The sequence below is a fragment of the Archocentrus centrarchus genome, chromosome 6 (genome assembly GCF_007364275.1).
Source record: "Archocentrus centrarchus isolate MPI-CPG fArcCen1 chromosome 6, fArcCen1, whole genome shotgun sequence".
Lineage (NCBI taxonomy): Eukaryota > Metazoa > Chordata > Actinopteri > Cichliformes > Cichlidae > Archocentrus > Archocentrus centrarchus.
In genome coordinates, this window is record NC_044351.1 from 27,263,421 (window position 1) to 27,281,209 (window position 17,789).

A 17,789-nucleotide genomic window follows, 5' to 3' on the forward strand; every position below is an offset into this window, starting at 1 on the left:
TGCTCTGGTAAAGGATATGATACAATACCACACTAACCCATTAAAACAGTCTAATTAGAATAGCTTCATTCTAACACTGAAAGCATATTAAGCATCATTAGTGTGATTTTAAAAAAGCTTCGTTATTCCTTTCCAGTTGATAAAAAATTAAAGTTCTAATGAAATAAAAACAGAACAAAAAAAGAGAAGAAAAAACAGTTCATGATAAAATAAAGAAATAGAAATGAAAACATGGTACTATATAAGGAGCCTGACCACAAAAAATTATACTCGTCATCTTACTTGTATAATGTGAAATTGTTGTTATGTCACTTTCTGTTTTGTTATCTCCAGCCACTGCTATGACAGAAAAACTGTAGCGCACTCCAGGAATCAGATCAGTGACATTTAGCTTAGTTTCAGTGACACTGATGTTCCACTTTGTTGTTCCATTTGTCCTCTCGACTCTATAGAAAGACCTTTCACCCTCTGGTTGTGTCCAAATCAGAAATATAGAGGATGCTTTGATTTCAGTAGTAGTGAGATCTCTGACTGCTTCAGGCTCTGTGAGTGGAGAGCAAATACATGAGGAGGAATAACAGACTGTGGGAAGTAGTGTTATGTGAAAAATGATACACACTCCTTCCATTTCTAAGGGTTCGTGTATCGGGATATTTTTTTTTTTTTTAAAAAGCATTATTTGTTAATTATCAGGTTCTAGGCTGATTTCAAGACAAGCTCAGATGAACATCAACACATGATCTGATCTTTGGTGAAGTTTGTACTGACGGCCACTCCTGGGACGATTGACAACTGTCTTAAATCTCTTCCACTTGTCAATAGTTTTTCTTACTCTATAATGATAGATTTCACATTGTTTGGGAATGGCGTTATAACCCTTTGAAGGAATAATTGTTGCTGATGGGCAGCAACAATTGTTGCTCTAAGGTCATGTTTTTCCTCCCTGGCATTGTGTTGACACATACCTGAAGGGTCCAGACCAGCTAGCTGCCAACATTTCTGCTTTCATAGACGTGCTCACACTCACTGATGATTAATTAATCAAGTGCATTTGATAAGCACCACCTGGCTGCTACGTCCCCTCCTAATTCTTATGGTGGCAGTAAGGGTGTACTTAGTTTGTTGTACATTGCGTCTGCATTGTGGCTTTGGTTTTTTGATATTTAAACCTTAGAATTCAAAGAGGGTCAACTTTCTTTTTCAGATGACTGTATTTTTTACTGTCATATAGGTAAGAATGTCAAAAACTGTCTACAATATTTGTGTTAAAGTCACAGTGAAACGACACAACCAGTAACATGTTGTACAAGACGCTTATGGAAAAAACTAAAGGGGACCAAAAAAGAGATCCAAACCTTTGTTTCTCACAGCATCTTTGTCCTGTCTACAAGTATCATTGTAGGTGAAGCCAAACATGAAGTCAGATCACCCACAACCTACTACAAACTCAGCGCTGAGATACCTGAACTCCTATTTCCAAAAATTCAGGTATCTGGACTTCTAATGATACTTTTCTTTGATTTTTATCCCACTTGTGATCATAGAAGAGTTTTGCTTTTGTCTACAAAGTATCCTGATATATATGAATTCACTGGATAAACAATTTTTAAATGCTTACTTACTTGTATAGTGGGTGACAGAGGTACTCTGTCCTACTGTTTGACCATCATTTGCCACTGCACTGACAATTATTCTATACTGGGCACCAGCCGTCAGGTTAGTAATGTTTGTAAATGTGTCAGACACATTTAGAGATAGATTTGTGTCTCCATGTGTCCACTGTATTCTATAGAAAGAGCTGTTTCCCTCTGGTTCAGTCCAGTTTACAGACACGGAAGATGTTGTGAAACCAGTAACAGTGAGATTTCTGACTACTTCAGGCTCTGTGAGTGGAGAGCAAAAACATGAGGAGGAATAAGAAAGCCCAAAAAACACTAACTGTGTTAATAAGAAACAAGAGGACTGAATGAATTAGGACATGAAAGAACATGTCAGGAAAATCAGTCTGATTCAACAACAAACATCATTCTTATATCAAAAGCATATTCAGCCTCAAAATTCTGATCAAAATCCTCAATTATTCCACTTTGAATTAATGACTTCACCTTCAGTGACTAAAAGAATAGAAAAGCAGTAAAACAAAACAGGACATGAGCACCCCGGCCAGCAAAAAAAAATACTCTTCATCTTACTTGTATAATGTGAAATTGTTTCTATGCCACTTTCTGTTTTGTTATCTCCAGCCACTGCTATGACAGAAAAACTGTAGCGCACTCCAGGAATCAGATCAGTGACATTTAGTTTAGTTTCAGTGACACTGATGTTCCACTTTGTTGTTCCATTTGTCCTCTCGACTCTATAGAAAGACCTTTCACCCTCTGGTTGTGTCCAAATCAGAAATATAGAGGATGCTTTGATTTCAGTAGTAGTGAGATCTCTGACTGCTTCAGGCTCTGTGAGTGGAGAGCAAATACATGAGGAGGAATAACAAAGACTGTGGGAAGTAGTGTTATGTGAAAAATGATACACACTCCTTCCATTTCTAAGGGTTCGTGTATCAGGATATAATTTTTTTTTTTTTTAAAAAGCATTATTTGTTAATTATCAGGTTCTAGGCTGATTTCAAGACAAGCTCAAATGAACATCAACACATGATCTGATCTTTGGTGAAGTTTGTACTGACGGCCACTCCTGGGACGATTGACAACTGTCTTGAATCTCTTCCACTTGTCAATAGTTTTTCTTACTCTATAATGATAGATTTCACATTGTTTGGGAATGGCGTTATAACCCTTTGAAGGAATAATTGTTGCTGATGGGCAGCAACAATTGTTGCTCTAAGGTCATGTTTTTCCTCCCTGGCATTGTGTTGACACATACCTGAAGGGTCCAGACCAGCTAGCTGCCAACATTTCTGCTTTCATAGACGTGCTCACACTCACTGATGATTAATTAATCAAGTGCATTTGATAAGCACCACCTGGCTGCTACGTCCCCTCCTAATTCTTATGGTGGCAGTAAGGGTGTACTTAGTTTGTTGTACATTGCGTCTGCATTGTGGCTTTGGTTTTTTGATATTTAAACCTTAGAATTCAAAGAGGGTCAACTTTCTTTTTCAGATGACTGTATTTTTTACTGTCATATAGGTAAGAATGTCAAAAACTGTCTACAATATTTGTGTTAAAGTCACAGTGAAACGACACAACCAGTAACATGTTGTACAAGACGCTTATGGAAAAAACTAAAGGGGACCAAAAAAGAGATCCACACCTTTGTTTCTCACAGCATCTTTGTCCTGTCTACAAGTATCATTGTAGGTGAAGCCAAACATGAAGTCAGCTCACCCACAACCTACTACAAACTCAGCGCTGAGATACCTGAACTCCTATTTCCAAAAATTCAGGTATCTGGACTTCTAATGATACTTTTCTTTGATTTTTATCCCACTTGTGATCATAGAAGAGTTTTGCTTTTGTCTACAAAGTATCCTGATATATATGAATTCACTGGATAAACAATTTTTAAATGCTTACTTACTTGTATAGTGGGTGACAGAGGTACTCTGTCCTACTGTTTGACCATCATTTGCCACTGCACTGACAATTATTCTATACTGGACACCAGCCGTCAGGTTAGTAATGTTTGTAAATGTGTCAGACACATTTAGAGATAGATTTGTGTCTCCATGTGCCCACTGTACTCTATAGAAAGAGCTGGTTCCATCTGGTTCAGTCCAGTTCACAGACACGGAAGATGTTGTGAAACCAGTAACAGTGAGATTTCTGACTACTTCAGGCTCTGTGAGTGGAGAGCAAAAACATGAGGAGGAATAAGAAAGCCCAAAAAACACTAACTGTGTTAATAAGAAACAAGAGGACTGAATGAATTAGGACATGAAAGAACATGTCAGGAAAATCAGTCTGATTCAACAACAAACATCATTCTTATATCAAAAGCATATTCAGCCTCAAAATTCTGATCAAAATCCTCAATTATTCCACTTTGAATTAATGACTTCACCTTCAGTGACTAAAAGAATAGAAAAGCAGTAAAACAAAACAGGACATGAGCACCCCGGCCAGCAAAAAAAAATACTCTTCATCTTACTTGTATAATGTGAAATTGTTTCTATGCCACTTTCTGTTTTGTTATCTCCAGCCACTGCTATGACAGAAAAACTGTAGCGCACTCCAGGAATCAGATCAGTGACATTTAGTTTAGTTTCAGTGACACTGATGTTCCACTTTGTTGTTCCATTTGTCCACTCGACTCTATAGAAAGACCTTTCACCCTCTGGTTGTGTCCAAATCAGAAATATAGAGGATGCTTTGATTTCAGTAGTAGTGAGATCTCTGACTGCTTCAGGCTCTGTGAGTGGAGAGCAAATACATGAGGAGGAATAACAAAGACTGTGGGAAGTAGTGTTATGTGAAAAATGATACACACTCCTTCCATTTCTAAGGTTTCGTGTATCAGGATATAATTTTTTTTTTTTTTTAAAAAGCATTATTTGTTAATTATCAGGTTCTAGGCTGATTTCAAGACAAGCTCAAATGAACATCAACACATGATCTGATCTTTGGTGAAGTTTGTACTGACGGCCACTCCTGGGACGATTGACAACTGTCTTGAATCTCTTCCACTTGTCAATAGTTTTTCTTACTCTATAATGATAGATTTCACATTGTTTGGGAATGGCGTTATAACCCTTTGAAGGAATAATTGTTGCTGATGGGCAGCAACAATTGTTGCTCTAAGGTCATGTTTTTCCTCCCTGGCATTGTGTTGACACATACCTGAAGGGTCCAGACCAGCTAGCTGCCAACATTTCTGCTTTCATAGACGTGCTCACACTCACTGATGATTAATTAATCAAGTGCATTTGATAAGCACCACCTGGCTGCTACGTCCCCTCCTAATTCTTATGGTGGCAGTAAGGGTGTACTTAGTTTGTTGTACATTGCGTCTGCATTGTGGCTTTGGTTTTTTGATATTTAAACCTTAGAATTCAAAGAGGGTCAACTTTCTTTTTCAGATGACTGTATTTTTTAACTGTCATATAGGTAAGAATGTCAAAAACTGTCTACAATATTTGTGTTAAAGTCACAGTGAAACGACACAACCAGTAACATGTTGTACAAGACGCTTATGGAAAAAATTAAAGGGGACCAAAAAAGAGATCCAAACCTTTGTTTCTCACAGCATCTTTGTCCTGTCTACAAGTATCATTGTAGGTGAAGCCAAACATGAAGTCAGCTCACCCACAACCTACTACAAACTCAGCGCTGAGATACCTGAACTCCTATTTCCAAAAATTCAGGTATCTGGACTTCTAATGATACTTTTCTTTGATTTTTATCCCACTTGTGATCATAGAAGAGTTTTGCTTTTGTCTACAAAGTATCCTGATATATATGAATTCACTGGATAAACAATTTTTAAATGCTTACTTACTTGTATAGTGGGTGACAGAGGTACTCTGTCCTACTGTTTGACCATCATTTGCCACTGCACTGACAATTATTCTATACTGGGCACCAGCCATCAGGTTAGTAATGTTTGTAAATGTGTCAGACACATTTAGAGATAGATTTGTGTCTCCATGTGTCCACTGTACTCTATAGAAAGAGCTGTTTCCCTCTGGTTCAGTCCAGTTCACAGACACGGAAGATGTTGTGAAACCAGTAACAGTGAGATTTCTGACTACTTCAGGCTCTGTGAGTGGAGAGCAAATACATGAGGAGGAATAAGAAAGCCCAAAAAACACTAACTGTGTTAATAAGAAACAAGAGGACTGAATGAAGTAGGACATGAAAGGAGACATCAGTAAAACCAGTCTGATTGAACAGAAACATCACCTGTATATAAAACAGTTTCAACCATTTTTTGATTCTCCATGATTCTTTTTCAAATTTCTTTTTTCAACTTCAGCGACTAATAAAACAACAAAGGGTAGAGAAGCAGCACACAAGCCTAACATTATGGAAATAGATTAGATGCATAGAAAAGGAAAAACATTCAAAATTGAGAAAAAAAGAAACAAATCACTATTGATGGCAAATGCTAATCACAAGCAAAACGTCAGCGCTGCACCAGGTTCTTGGCACATTTGAATGCTTACTCGTATACTGGGTGATTGTAGCTGTCTGTCCTTGTGTATGACCATCATCGGCCACTGCAGTGACATTTATTTCATACTGGACCCCAGCAGTCAGGCCAGTAATATTCTTAAAAGTGTCATTCACATTTACATTTTGTCCATCTGTCCACTGTACTATATAAAAAGAGCTGTTTCCCCCTGGTTTAGTCCAGTTCACTGATACAGACGATGTTGTGAAATCAGTAATAGTGAGATTCCTGACGACTTCAGGCTCTGTGAGTGAAGAGCACATATATGAGGATACATATTAAAAAAGGAAAAAAAATCACCACAGGCTATACCAAATAAGGAAAGACAAGACAGGATGAAGTAGTATAGAAAAGGACAGGAGAATAAAATGGGTCTGGTGAAAAAGAAAAAAAGCCCTCACTATATCAAAAACATTTAAGCCTCATTATCCTGATAAAAAAAAAATCCAAATTTTGCCTTTGTAAATGAAACATTTCACCTTCGGTGAATAATATAATAGAAAAGTGAATAAACTATAAGAAAAACAGATTCAAAAATAAAACAGTAAAACATAAGAGGGAATGAGCAACCTGATCATCAAAAATCATACTCTTCATCTTACTTGTATAATGTGAAATTGTTTCTATGTCACTTTCTGTTTTGTTATCTCCAGCCACTGCTGTGACAGAAAAACTGTAGCGCACTCCAGGAATCAGATCAGTGACATTTAGTTTAGTTTCAGTGACACTGATGTTCCACTTTGTTGTTCCATTTGTCCACTCGACTCTATAGAAAGACCTTTCACCCTCTGGTTGTGTCCAAATCAGAAATATAGAGGATGCTTTGATTTCAGTAGTAGTGAGATCTCTGACTGCTTCAGGCTCTGTGAGTGGAGAGCAAATACATGAGGAGGAATAACAAAGACTGTGGGAAGTAGTGTTATGTGAAAAATGATACACACTCCTTCCATTTCTAAGGGTTCGTGTATCGGGATATTTTTTTTTTTTTAAAAAGCATTATTTGTTAATTATCAGGTTCTAGGCTGATTTCAAGACAAGCTCAAATGAACATCAACACATGATCTGATCTTTGGTGAAGTTTGTACTGACAGCCACTCCTGGGACGATTGACAACTGTCTTGAATCTCTTCCACTTGTCAATAGTTTTTCTTACTCTATAATGATAGATTTCACATTGTTTGGGAATGGCGTTATAACCCTTTGAAGGAATAATTGTTGCTGATGGGCAGCAACAATTGTTGCTCTAAGGTCATGTTTTTCCTCCCTGGCATTGTGTTGACACATACCTGAAGGGTCCAGACCAGCTAGCTGCCAACATTTCTGCTTTCATAGACGTGCTCACACTCACTGATGATTAATTAATCAAGTGCATTTGATAAGCACCACCTGGCTGCTACGTCCCCTCCTAATTCTTATGGTGGCAGTAAGGGTGTATTTAGTTTGTTGTACATTGCGTCTGCATTGTGGCTTTGGTTTTTTGATATTTAAACCTTAGAATTCAAAGAGGGTCAACTTTCTTTTTCAGATGACTGTATTTTTTACTGTCATATAGGTAAGAATGTCAAAAACTGTCTACAATATTTGTGTTAAAGTCACAGTGAAACGACATAACCAGTAACATGTTGTACAAGACGCTTATGGAAAAAACTAAAGGGGACCAAAAAAGAGATCCAAACCTTTGTTTCTCACAGCATCTTTGTCCTGTCTACAAGTATCATTGTAGGTGAAGCCAAACATGAAGTCAGCTCACCCACAACCTACTACAAACTCAGCGCTGAGATACCTAAACTCCTATTTCCAAAAATTCAGGTAACTGGACTTCTAATGATACTTTTCTTTGATTTTTATCCCACTTGTGATCATAGAAGAGTTTTGCTTTTGTCTACAAAGTATCCTGATATATATGAATTCACTGGATAAACAATTTTTAAATGCTTACTTACTTGTATAGTGGGTGACAGAGGTACTCTGTCCTACTGTTTGACCATCATTTGCCACTGCACTGACAATTATTCTATACTGGACACCAGCCGTCAGGTTAGTAATGTTTGTAAATGTGTCAAATACATTTAGAGATAGATTTGTGTCTCCATGTGTCCACTGTACTCTATAGAAAGAGCTGTTTCCCTCTGGTTCAGTCCAGTTTACAGACACGGAAGATGTTGTGAAACCAGTAACAGTGAGATTTCTGACTACTTCAGGCTCTGTGAGTGGAGAGCAAATACATGAGGAGGAATAAGAAAGCCCAAAAAACACTAACTGTGTTAATAAGAAACAAGAGGACTGAATGAATTAGGACATGAAAGAACATGTCAGGAAAATCAGTCTGATTCAACAACAAACATCATTCTTATATCAAAAGCATATTCAGCCTCAAAATTCTGATCAAAATCCTCAATTATTCCACTTTGAATTAATGACTTCACCTTCAGTGACTAAAAGAATAGAAAAGCAGTAAAACAAAACAGGACATGAGCACCCCGGCCAGCAAAAAATCATACTCTTCATCTTACTTGTATAATGTGAAATTGTTTCTATGCCACTTTCTGTTTTGTTATCTCCAGCCACTGCTATGACAGAAAAACTGTAGCGCACTTCAGGAATCAGATCAGTGATATTTAGTTTAGTTTCATTGACACTGATATTCCACTTTGTTGTTCCATTTCTCCACTCGACTCTATAGAAAGACCTTTCACCCTCTGGTTGTGTCCAAATCAGAAATATAGAGGATGCTTTGATTTCAGTAGTAGTGAGATCTCTGACTGCTTCATGCTCTGTGAGTGGAGAGCAAATACATGAGGAGGAATAACAAAGACTGTGGGAAGTAGTGTTATGTGAAAAATGATACACACTCCTTCCATTTCTAAGGGTTCGTGTATCGGGATATTTTTTTTTTTTTTAAAAAGCATTATTTGTTAATTATCAGGTTCTAGGCTGATTTCAAGACAAGCTCAAATGAACATCAACACATGATCTGATCTTTGGTGAAGTTTGTACTGACAGCCACTCCTGGGACGATTGACAACTGTCTTGAATCTCTTCCACTTGTCAATAGTTTTTCTTACTCTATAATGATAGATTTCACATTGTTTGGGAATGGCGTTATAACCCTTTGAAGGAATAATTGTTGCTGATGGGCAGCAACAATTGTTGCTCTAAGGTCATGTTTTTCCTCCCTGGCATTGTGTTGACACATACCTGAAGGGTCCAGACCAGCTAGCTGCCAACATTTCTGCTTTCATAGACGTGCTCACACTCACTGATGATTAATTAATCAAGTGCATTTGATAAGCACCACCTGGCTGCTACGTCCCCTCCTAATTCTTATGGTGGCAGTAAGGGTGTACTTAGTTTGTTGTACATTGCGTCTGCATTGTGGCTTTGGTTTTTTGATATTTAAACCTTAGAATTCAAAGAGGGTCAACTTTCTTTTTCAGATGACTGTATTTTTTACTGTCATATAGGTAAGAATGTCAAAAACTGTCTACAATATTTGTGTTAAAGTCACAGTGAAACGACATAACCAGTAACATGTTGTACAAGACGCTTATGGAAAAAACTAAAGGGGACCAAAAAAGAGATCCAAACCTTTGTTTCTCACAGCATCTTTGTCCTGTCTACAAGTATCATTGTAGGTGAAGCCAAACATGAAGTCAGCTCACCCACAACCTACTACAAACTCAGCGCTGAGATACCTGAACTCCTATTTCCAAAAATTCAGGTATCTGGACTTCTAATGATACTTTTCTTTGATTTTTATCCCACTTGTGATCATAGAAGAGTTTTGCTTTTGTCTACAAAGTATCCTGATATATATGAATTCACTGGATAAACAATTTTTAAATGCTTACTTACTTGTATAGTGGGTGACAGAGGTACTCTGTCCTACTGTTTGACCATCATTTGCCACTGCACTGACAATTATTCTATACTGGACACCAGCCGTCAGGTTAGTAATGTTTGTAAATGTGTCAGACACATTTAGAGATAGATTTGTGTCTCCATGTGTCCACTGTACTCTATAGAAAGAGCTGTTTCCCTCTGGTTCAGTCCAGTTTACAGACACGGAAGATGTTGTGAAACCAGTAACAGTGAGATTTCTGACTACTTCAGGCTCTGTGAGTGGAGAGCAAATACATGAGGAGGAATAAGAAAGCCCAAAAAACACTAACTGTGTTAATAAGAAACAAGAGGACTGAATGAATTAGGACATGAAAGAACATGTCAGGAAAATCAGTCTGATTCAACAACAAACATCATTCTTATATCAAAAGCATATTCAGCCTCAAAATTCTGATCAAAATCCTCAATTATTCCACTTTGAATTAATGACTTCACCTTCAGTGAATAAAAGAATAGAAAAGCAGTAAAACAAAACAGGACATGAGCACCCCGGCCAGCAAAAAAAAAATACTCTTCATCTTACTTGTATAATGTGAAATTGTTTCTATGCCACTTTCTGTTTTGTTATCTCCAGTCACTGCTATGACAGAAAAACTGTAGCGCACTCCAGGAATCAGATCAGTGACATTTAGTTTAGTTTCAGTGACACTGATGTTCCACTTTGTTGTTCCATTTGTCCACTCGACTCTATAGAAAGACCTTTCACCCTCTGGTTGTGTCCAAATCAGAAATATAGAGGATGCTTTGATTTCAGTAGTAGTGAGATCTCTGACTGCTTCAGGCTCTGTGAGTGGAGAGCAAATACATGAGGAGGAATAACAAAGACTGTGGGAAGTAGTGTTATGTGAAAAATGATACACACTCCTTCCATTTCTAAGGGTTCGTGTATCGGGATATAATTTTTTTTTTTTAAAAAGCATTATTTGTTAATTATCAGGTTCTAGGCTGATTTCAAGACAAGCTCAAATGAACATCAACACATGATCTGATCTTTGGTGAAGTTTGTACTGACGGCCACTCCTGGGACGATTGACAACTGTCTTGAATCTCTTCCACTTGTCAATAGTTTTTCTTACTCTATAATGATAGATTTCACATTGTTTGGGAATGGCGTTATAACCCTTTGAAGGAATAATTGTTGCTGATGGGCAGCAACAATTGTTGCTCTAAGGTCATGTTTTTCCTCCCTGGCATTGTGTTGACACATACCTGAAGGGTCCAGACCAGCTAGCTGCCAACATTTCTGCTTTCATAGACGTGCTCACACTCACTGATGATTAATTAATCAAGTGCATTTGATAAGCACCACCTGGCTGCTACGTCCCCTCCTAATTCTTATGGTGGCAGTAAGGGTGTACTTAGTTTGTTGTACATTGCGTCTGCATTGTGGCTTTGGTTTTTTGATATTTAAACCTTAGAATTCAAAGAGGGTCAACTTTCTTTTTCAGATGACTGTATTTTTTACTGTCATATAGGTAAGAATGTCAAAAACTGTCTACAATATTTGTGTTAAAGTCACAGTGAAACGACATAACCAGTAACATGTTGTACAAGACGCTTATGGAAAAAACTAAAGGGGACCAAAAAAGAGATCCAAACCTTTGTTTCTCACAGCATCTTTGTCCTGTCTACAAGTATCATTGTAGGTGAAGCCAAACATGAAGTCAGCTCACCCACAACCTACTACAAACTCAGCGCTGAGATACCTGAACTCCTATTTCCAAAAATTCAGGTATCTGGACTTCTAATGATACTTTTCTTTGATTTTTATCCCACTTGTGATCATAGAAGAGTTTTGCTTTTGTCTACAAAGTATCCTGATATATATGAATTCACTGGATAAACAATTTTTAAATGCTTACTTACTTGTATAGTGGGTGACAGAGGTACTCTGTCCTACTGTTTGACCATCATTTGCCACTGCACTGACAATTATTCTATACTGGACACCAGCCGTCAGGTTAGTAATGTTTGTAAATGTGTCAGACACATTTAGAGATAGATTTGTGTCTCCATGTGTCCACTGTACTCTATAGAAAGAGCTGTTTCCCTCTGGTTCAGTCCAGTTTACAGACACGGAAGATGTTGTGAAACCAGTAACAGTGAGATTTCTGACTACTTCAGGCTCTGTGAGTGGAGAGCAAATACATGAGGAGGAAGAAGAAAGACTGTGGGAAGTAGTGTTATGTGAAAAATGAAACACACTCCTTCTATTTCTGAGGTTTCATGCATCAGGATATAATTTTTTTTTAAAAGCATTATTTGTTAATTATAATTATTATTAATTATTATCCAATTCAGAAATATAGAGGATGCTTTGATTTCAGTAGTAGTGAGATCTCTGACTACTTCAGGCTCCGTGAGTGGAGAGCAAAAACATGAGGAGGAATAAGAAATCAAAAAAACAGAAGAAAAAAAGATCACAAGCTGTGTCAAAAAAGAAACAAGAGGATTACATGAAGTAGGACATGAAAGGACATGTCAGTAAAATCAATCTGATTCAACAACAAACGTGAATTTTTTATCAAAATTAGCCCCATAATCCTGATAAACAATTCTGTATAAACAATTCCTTTTTAATTAATTATTTCACCTCCAGCAATTAATAAAACCAAAAGGGAGCAAAAAAAATTAACAAAAAAGAGTCAAAGTAATCTTGTTTCGTTGTTCCATTCGTCCACTCTACTCTAAAGAAACACCTATCACCCTCTGGTTTAGTCCAATTCAGAAATATAGACAATGTCCTAATTTCAGTGACAGTACGATCCCTGACTTCTTTATGATCTGTAAGAGATCATAACAAAGAAATAGATGCAAAGCACAAGTGAGTTATTAAGTGCAAAAATAACACTACATATGAAAACTACAGTCTCCACATTTCTCCCCCTTCAATTCCATGTTGAATACTTTATAATGTAAGGTTAAACTTAAATGTGTACTTACTTGTGTATACAGTGACAGCAGTTTTTGTTCCCTCAGTCTGGTTGTCATTTGCCACAGCAGTGACACTTATTTCATACTGACTACCAGGAATCAGGCCAGTAATGTTTTTAAACGTTTGAGTTACTGTGTCACTCCCATTTGTCCACTGCACTTTATAGAAAGAGCTGTTTCCCACTGGTTTAGTCCAGTTCACAATCACAGAGGATGTTGTGACACCAGTGACAGTGAGACCGGTGACCACTTCTGGCTCTGTGAATTACAGATATGTCCATAGGAAAAAAATTCATTCTCCACATTCTCATCATTTATCACTACAATCATAACTATCCTCTACAATACAGAGTCACTGCTACATATATTGTAGTAAACTGACTTACTTGTTGTGATTTCTAACACACTGCAGCAGTTTAAACAGTTAATGGTAGTTGAATACACAGTTCCGGGGGTCAGGTCAGTTATCAAACCGTTTCCATTAGTTGTGCCGTCAACTGTTAAGTTGCAGTTTTGGCCAGGTTCAAACATGACATTTGTTGTTGTTGTTGTTGTTATATTTAATGTTCCTGATTCACAAACAGATGCTAAACAGAAGAACAAGAAAAACAGCACAAGTAAGACAACACTGATAACTGAGCACAGGCAACTTTAATTTTGTTCTAAACAGAGACAAAATATCAGATACAGTGCACATAAAAGCAAATGAGGAAGCCATACTTACAGTTACATTCTGCTAGGGTGCTCTGCAGACACAAAGAAAGAAAAAAGCAAAGTAAATTATTTTTGCACCAGCAGAGGTCAGCATTTAGTTTTGAATAGATTCAAAGAATCAAACCCAACCAGCTGTGCACTGTCACAAGGCATGGCTGAAATTAGCAGCTGAATATATGTAGGGGGTGTTTGTTCCTTCTACTGTAAAGGAGGACGAGCCTGCTATCAGGTAAACCCAGCCAAAATACCGGCTGACCTGATAGCAACCTCAAGCTGTTTCTCTTTACATTTGCAAAAAAAATAAATAAATAAATAAATAAATTCTTGCACTAGAAATCACTGTAGATGTGAAGGTTGAGACTCCCAAACAGCCTGTATCGCTGTATAACAATTAATTAATCTGTTTATTTTCCCCACATTAATGTGTATGTGTTTAGTAATTGGGAATTAAATTACAAATCTCAAAATGTTCACACAATGTTGTTTATTTGGGTATCAAATTTGCTATTCAATGCTGTGCCGCATTCCTGGGCTTACTTGCCGGGTTTTTTACTTACATGCCGTCTTGCATATAACAAAACCATTCTTTCAGAACGCCTGCATACTGAAGTTTGATGTCTTTTGTTAAATGAATAAGAACGGATTCAAACACGCTCCTAAACTAAAGCTTTCTATAGACATAAAACTCAAGATTCTAAAAAAAAAAAAAAACTCAAGCTAATTTATTTTGATTCACTTTCTTTTTTGATGGTGCAGACACAGAAAAGCTCATGAGATAATGCCCCACTGCAACAGCTGAAAAGATCGTGCTTGTGTGATAGTTAATACAAACAAGGAAGTAGACTCTGCTAATACCTGACCAAATGTAATCCCTAAACAGCCCTACAGCTAATAATACATGTGGGAAAGTTCTGGTCTCTAATTTCTGAAACTTCAAAGTGACAAAAGTTGATCACAGTATGTGCTTCAGCACTTCAGTTTTGCATTTCAGCTGTGGTTTTCATCTGTATCCTGGTATCAGGACCAAATACACAGCTTTAATTCCACATTAATTATTAACCAACATTTAAACAGCTCATAGTCACTTGCTGATATTTTACCCTTCAAACTGTTTCCCACTCAGCTAAATATTAAACTCATGGCATCATAGCTCACACCTGCATTACTGTCTCCCCCCACAAGGCTCACAGATAGGACCAATCATTAACTTCTAACGGTGGCAGAACAGCACTTACAGTGCAATGTTTTAATGTTCAGTTTCGTGAGATGAGTCAACTAATGACAATTTTGGAAGCCATAATGCTGTGAAATTGTCTTAATTTAGTTGTTAGCAATAATAGTAAACTTATTACTGTAACCATCTAAAACTGTATTAAATGTGACCAATCTGCAATCCAAGGGGACATATTGGAATATTATAAGCTGGAATATTACATATCACATTTTCTCATGCAATGCCGTTTCTGGTGATTGCATCGTATAGACCTTCAACTGTAAAAGATGACTTTTTTTGATCACTTAGACCATGTAATCAGAAGGTATGATGCAAAGGAAATAATCCTAATGGGAGATTTTAATATAAGCTGGCTTGAACATTAAAAGAAAAACTCAACTCCAAGTTTTAGATGACTCAGATGATAAAATGCTACAAAATCATTTACAAAATCATCTCAGTCCTTGATAGACTTCATCTTCACAAACAAATATGAATGCATTTCAATGACATATACAGTGGCTTGCAAAAGTATTCATACCCCTTGAACTTCTCCATATTTTGTCACATTACAACCACAAACATAAATATATTTCACTGGAATTTAATGTGAAAGACCAACACAAAGTGGTATGCAATTGTGAAGTGGAAAGAAAATTACACATGATTCAAAACATTTTTTACAAATAAAAAACTGAAAAGTGTGGTGTGCAAAAGTATTCAGCCCCCTTTTCTCTGAGTGCAACCAATTGCATTCAGAAGTTGCCTGATGACTGCTAATGACTAAAAAGAGTCCACCTGTGTGTAATCTAATTTCAGTACAAATACAGCTGCTCCGCGACGGCCTCAGAGGTTGGTTAAGAGAAGACTGGGGAGTAAACAGCATCATGAAGTCCAAAGAACACACCAGACAGATCAGGAAAAGGTTGTGGAGAAGTTTAAAGCAGGCTTAGGCTATAAAAAGATTTCCCAAGCTTTGAACATCTCACAGAGCACTGTTCAATCCATTATCCGGAAATGGAAAGAATATGGTACAACTGTAAATCTACCAAGACAAGGCCATCCACCTAAACTTACAGGCCGAACAAGGAGAGCACTGATCAGAGATGCAGCCAAGAGGCCCATGGTGACTCTAGAAGAAATACAGAGATCCACAGCTCAGGTGGGGGAATCTGTCCACAGGACAACTATTAGTCGTGCACTGCACAAATGTGGTCTTTATGGAAGAGTGGCACGAAGAAAGCCATTGTTAAAAGAAAACCATAAAAAGTCCCGTTTGCCAGAAGCCATGTTGGTGACACAGCAAACATGTGGAACAAGGTGCTTTGGTCAGATGAGCCCAAAATTGAACTTTTTGGCCAAAATGCAAAACGCTATGTGTGGCAGAGAATTAACACTGCACATTACTCTGAACACACCATCCCCACTGTCAAATATGATGGTGGCAGCATCGGGCTCTGGGGCTGCTTCTCTTCAGCAGGGACAGGGAAGTTGGTCAGAGTTGATGGGAAGATGGATGGAGCCAAATACAGGGCAATCTTGGAAGAAAACCTGTTGGAGTCTGCAAAAGACTTGAGACTGGGGTGGAGGTTCACCCTAAACATAAAGCCAGGGCTACAATGGAATGATTTCAAACAAAACATATTCATGTGTTAGAATGGCCCAGTCAAAGTCCAGACCTAAACCCAATCGAGAATTTGTGGCAAGATCTGAAAACTGCTGTTCACAAACGCTCTCCATCTAACCTGACTGAGCTTGAGCTGGTTTGCAAAGAAGAATGGGCAAAAATTTCAGTCACTAGATGTGCAAAGCTGGTGGAGACATCCCCTAAAAGACTTGCAGCTGTAATCGCAGCAAAAGGTGGTTCCACAAAGTATTGACTCAGGGGGGCTCAATACTTTTGCACATCGCACTTTTCAGTTTTTTATTTGTAAAAAATGTTTTGAATCATGTATAATTTTTTGTTCCACTTCACAATTGTATACCACTTTGTGTTGGTCTTTCACATTAAATTCCAGTGAAATATATTTGTTTGTGGTTGTAATGTGACAAAATATGGAAAAGTTCAAGGGGTATGAATACTTTTGCGAGCCACTGTAATCGATCACAGCTTTACACTAGTTGCTAGGAAATGATCAAATGTGAAGTATCAGTTTTTAAATAAAATAATACAAGCCTGTCACAATTTATGTGAACTTTTTTAAAAGCTGTTATCCAAATAGACTGCACAAGAGAAAGCAGAAATGAACGTGGTTTAGAAACGCTTTGAGGCATTTGATGAAGTCTAGAGATGCAACCCTGAAAAAAGCTTTGAAATGTGGTGACTGACTGGCTAATCATCAAGGGCCTCAGAAATTAAGTTAATCCCAGATTAGAAAGATTAAAGGATTATTTTTTTCTAGACACCATTAAACAAACGAAAGATTAACACAAAATCTCTTGCAAGCTATAGAGAGACTGACTAATAGGGATTCTCACAATAACAGTGCTTAACACTGATGGCATATTTGTAAATGAGAGTCTTGTAGTTGCAAATCATTTCAACAATTATTTTAGTCTGTCAAAGAATTTTAGGGTGAATCTTTGTTGCCTAAAGTTTCATATGAACCTTCACTATCTGTAGGCACGAGGAAGCGAGAATGCAAAACTAAATTTGAAACTACTAGATAAGTCAGTAACAGAAAAAACAATTGAATCACAAAAAACTAAACAGCAAAAGATAGCTGGGGGTTTGTCCATCTTCTTTTAAAAACATACAAAGACGGTTTTTAATAACTGTCACCCAAATTATAAATAAATGTGTGCAAGATAGCGTATTTTCTGTTGTCCTCAAATGAACTGATTACTCCAGCACATAAATCTGGTGACAAACATGAAATAATGAACTATAGACCAA

General features: G+C 37.4%; 1 protein-coding gene across 1 annotated transcript in view; it reads right to left on the reverse strand.

The window, feature by feature from the left end:
• The window catches only part of ptprja (protein tyrosine phosphatase receptor type Ja), a 59,363-nt gene that overhangs the window by 28,655 nt on the left and 12,919 nt on the right, over window positions 1–17,789 (reverse strand). Inside the window, exons 2-4 of the mRNA XM_030730565.1 lie at window positions 13,691–13,712; window positions 13,353–13,553; window positions 12,976–13,224 (exon numbers count right to left, since the gene is read on the reverse strand). Of these exons, the coding sequence (XP_030586425.1) occupies window positions 12,976–13,224; window positions 13,353–13,553; window positions 13,691–13,712 (472 nt within the window). The remainder of the gene's footprint in view (window positions 1–12,975; window positions 13,225–13,352; window positions 13,554–13,690; window positions 13,713–17,789) is intronic.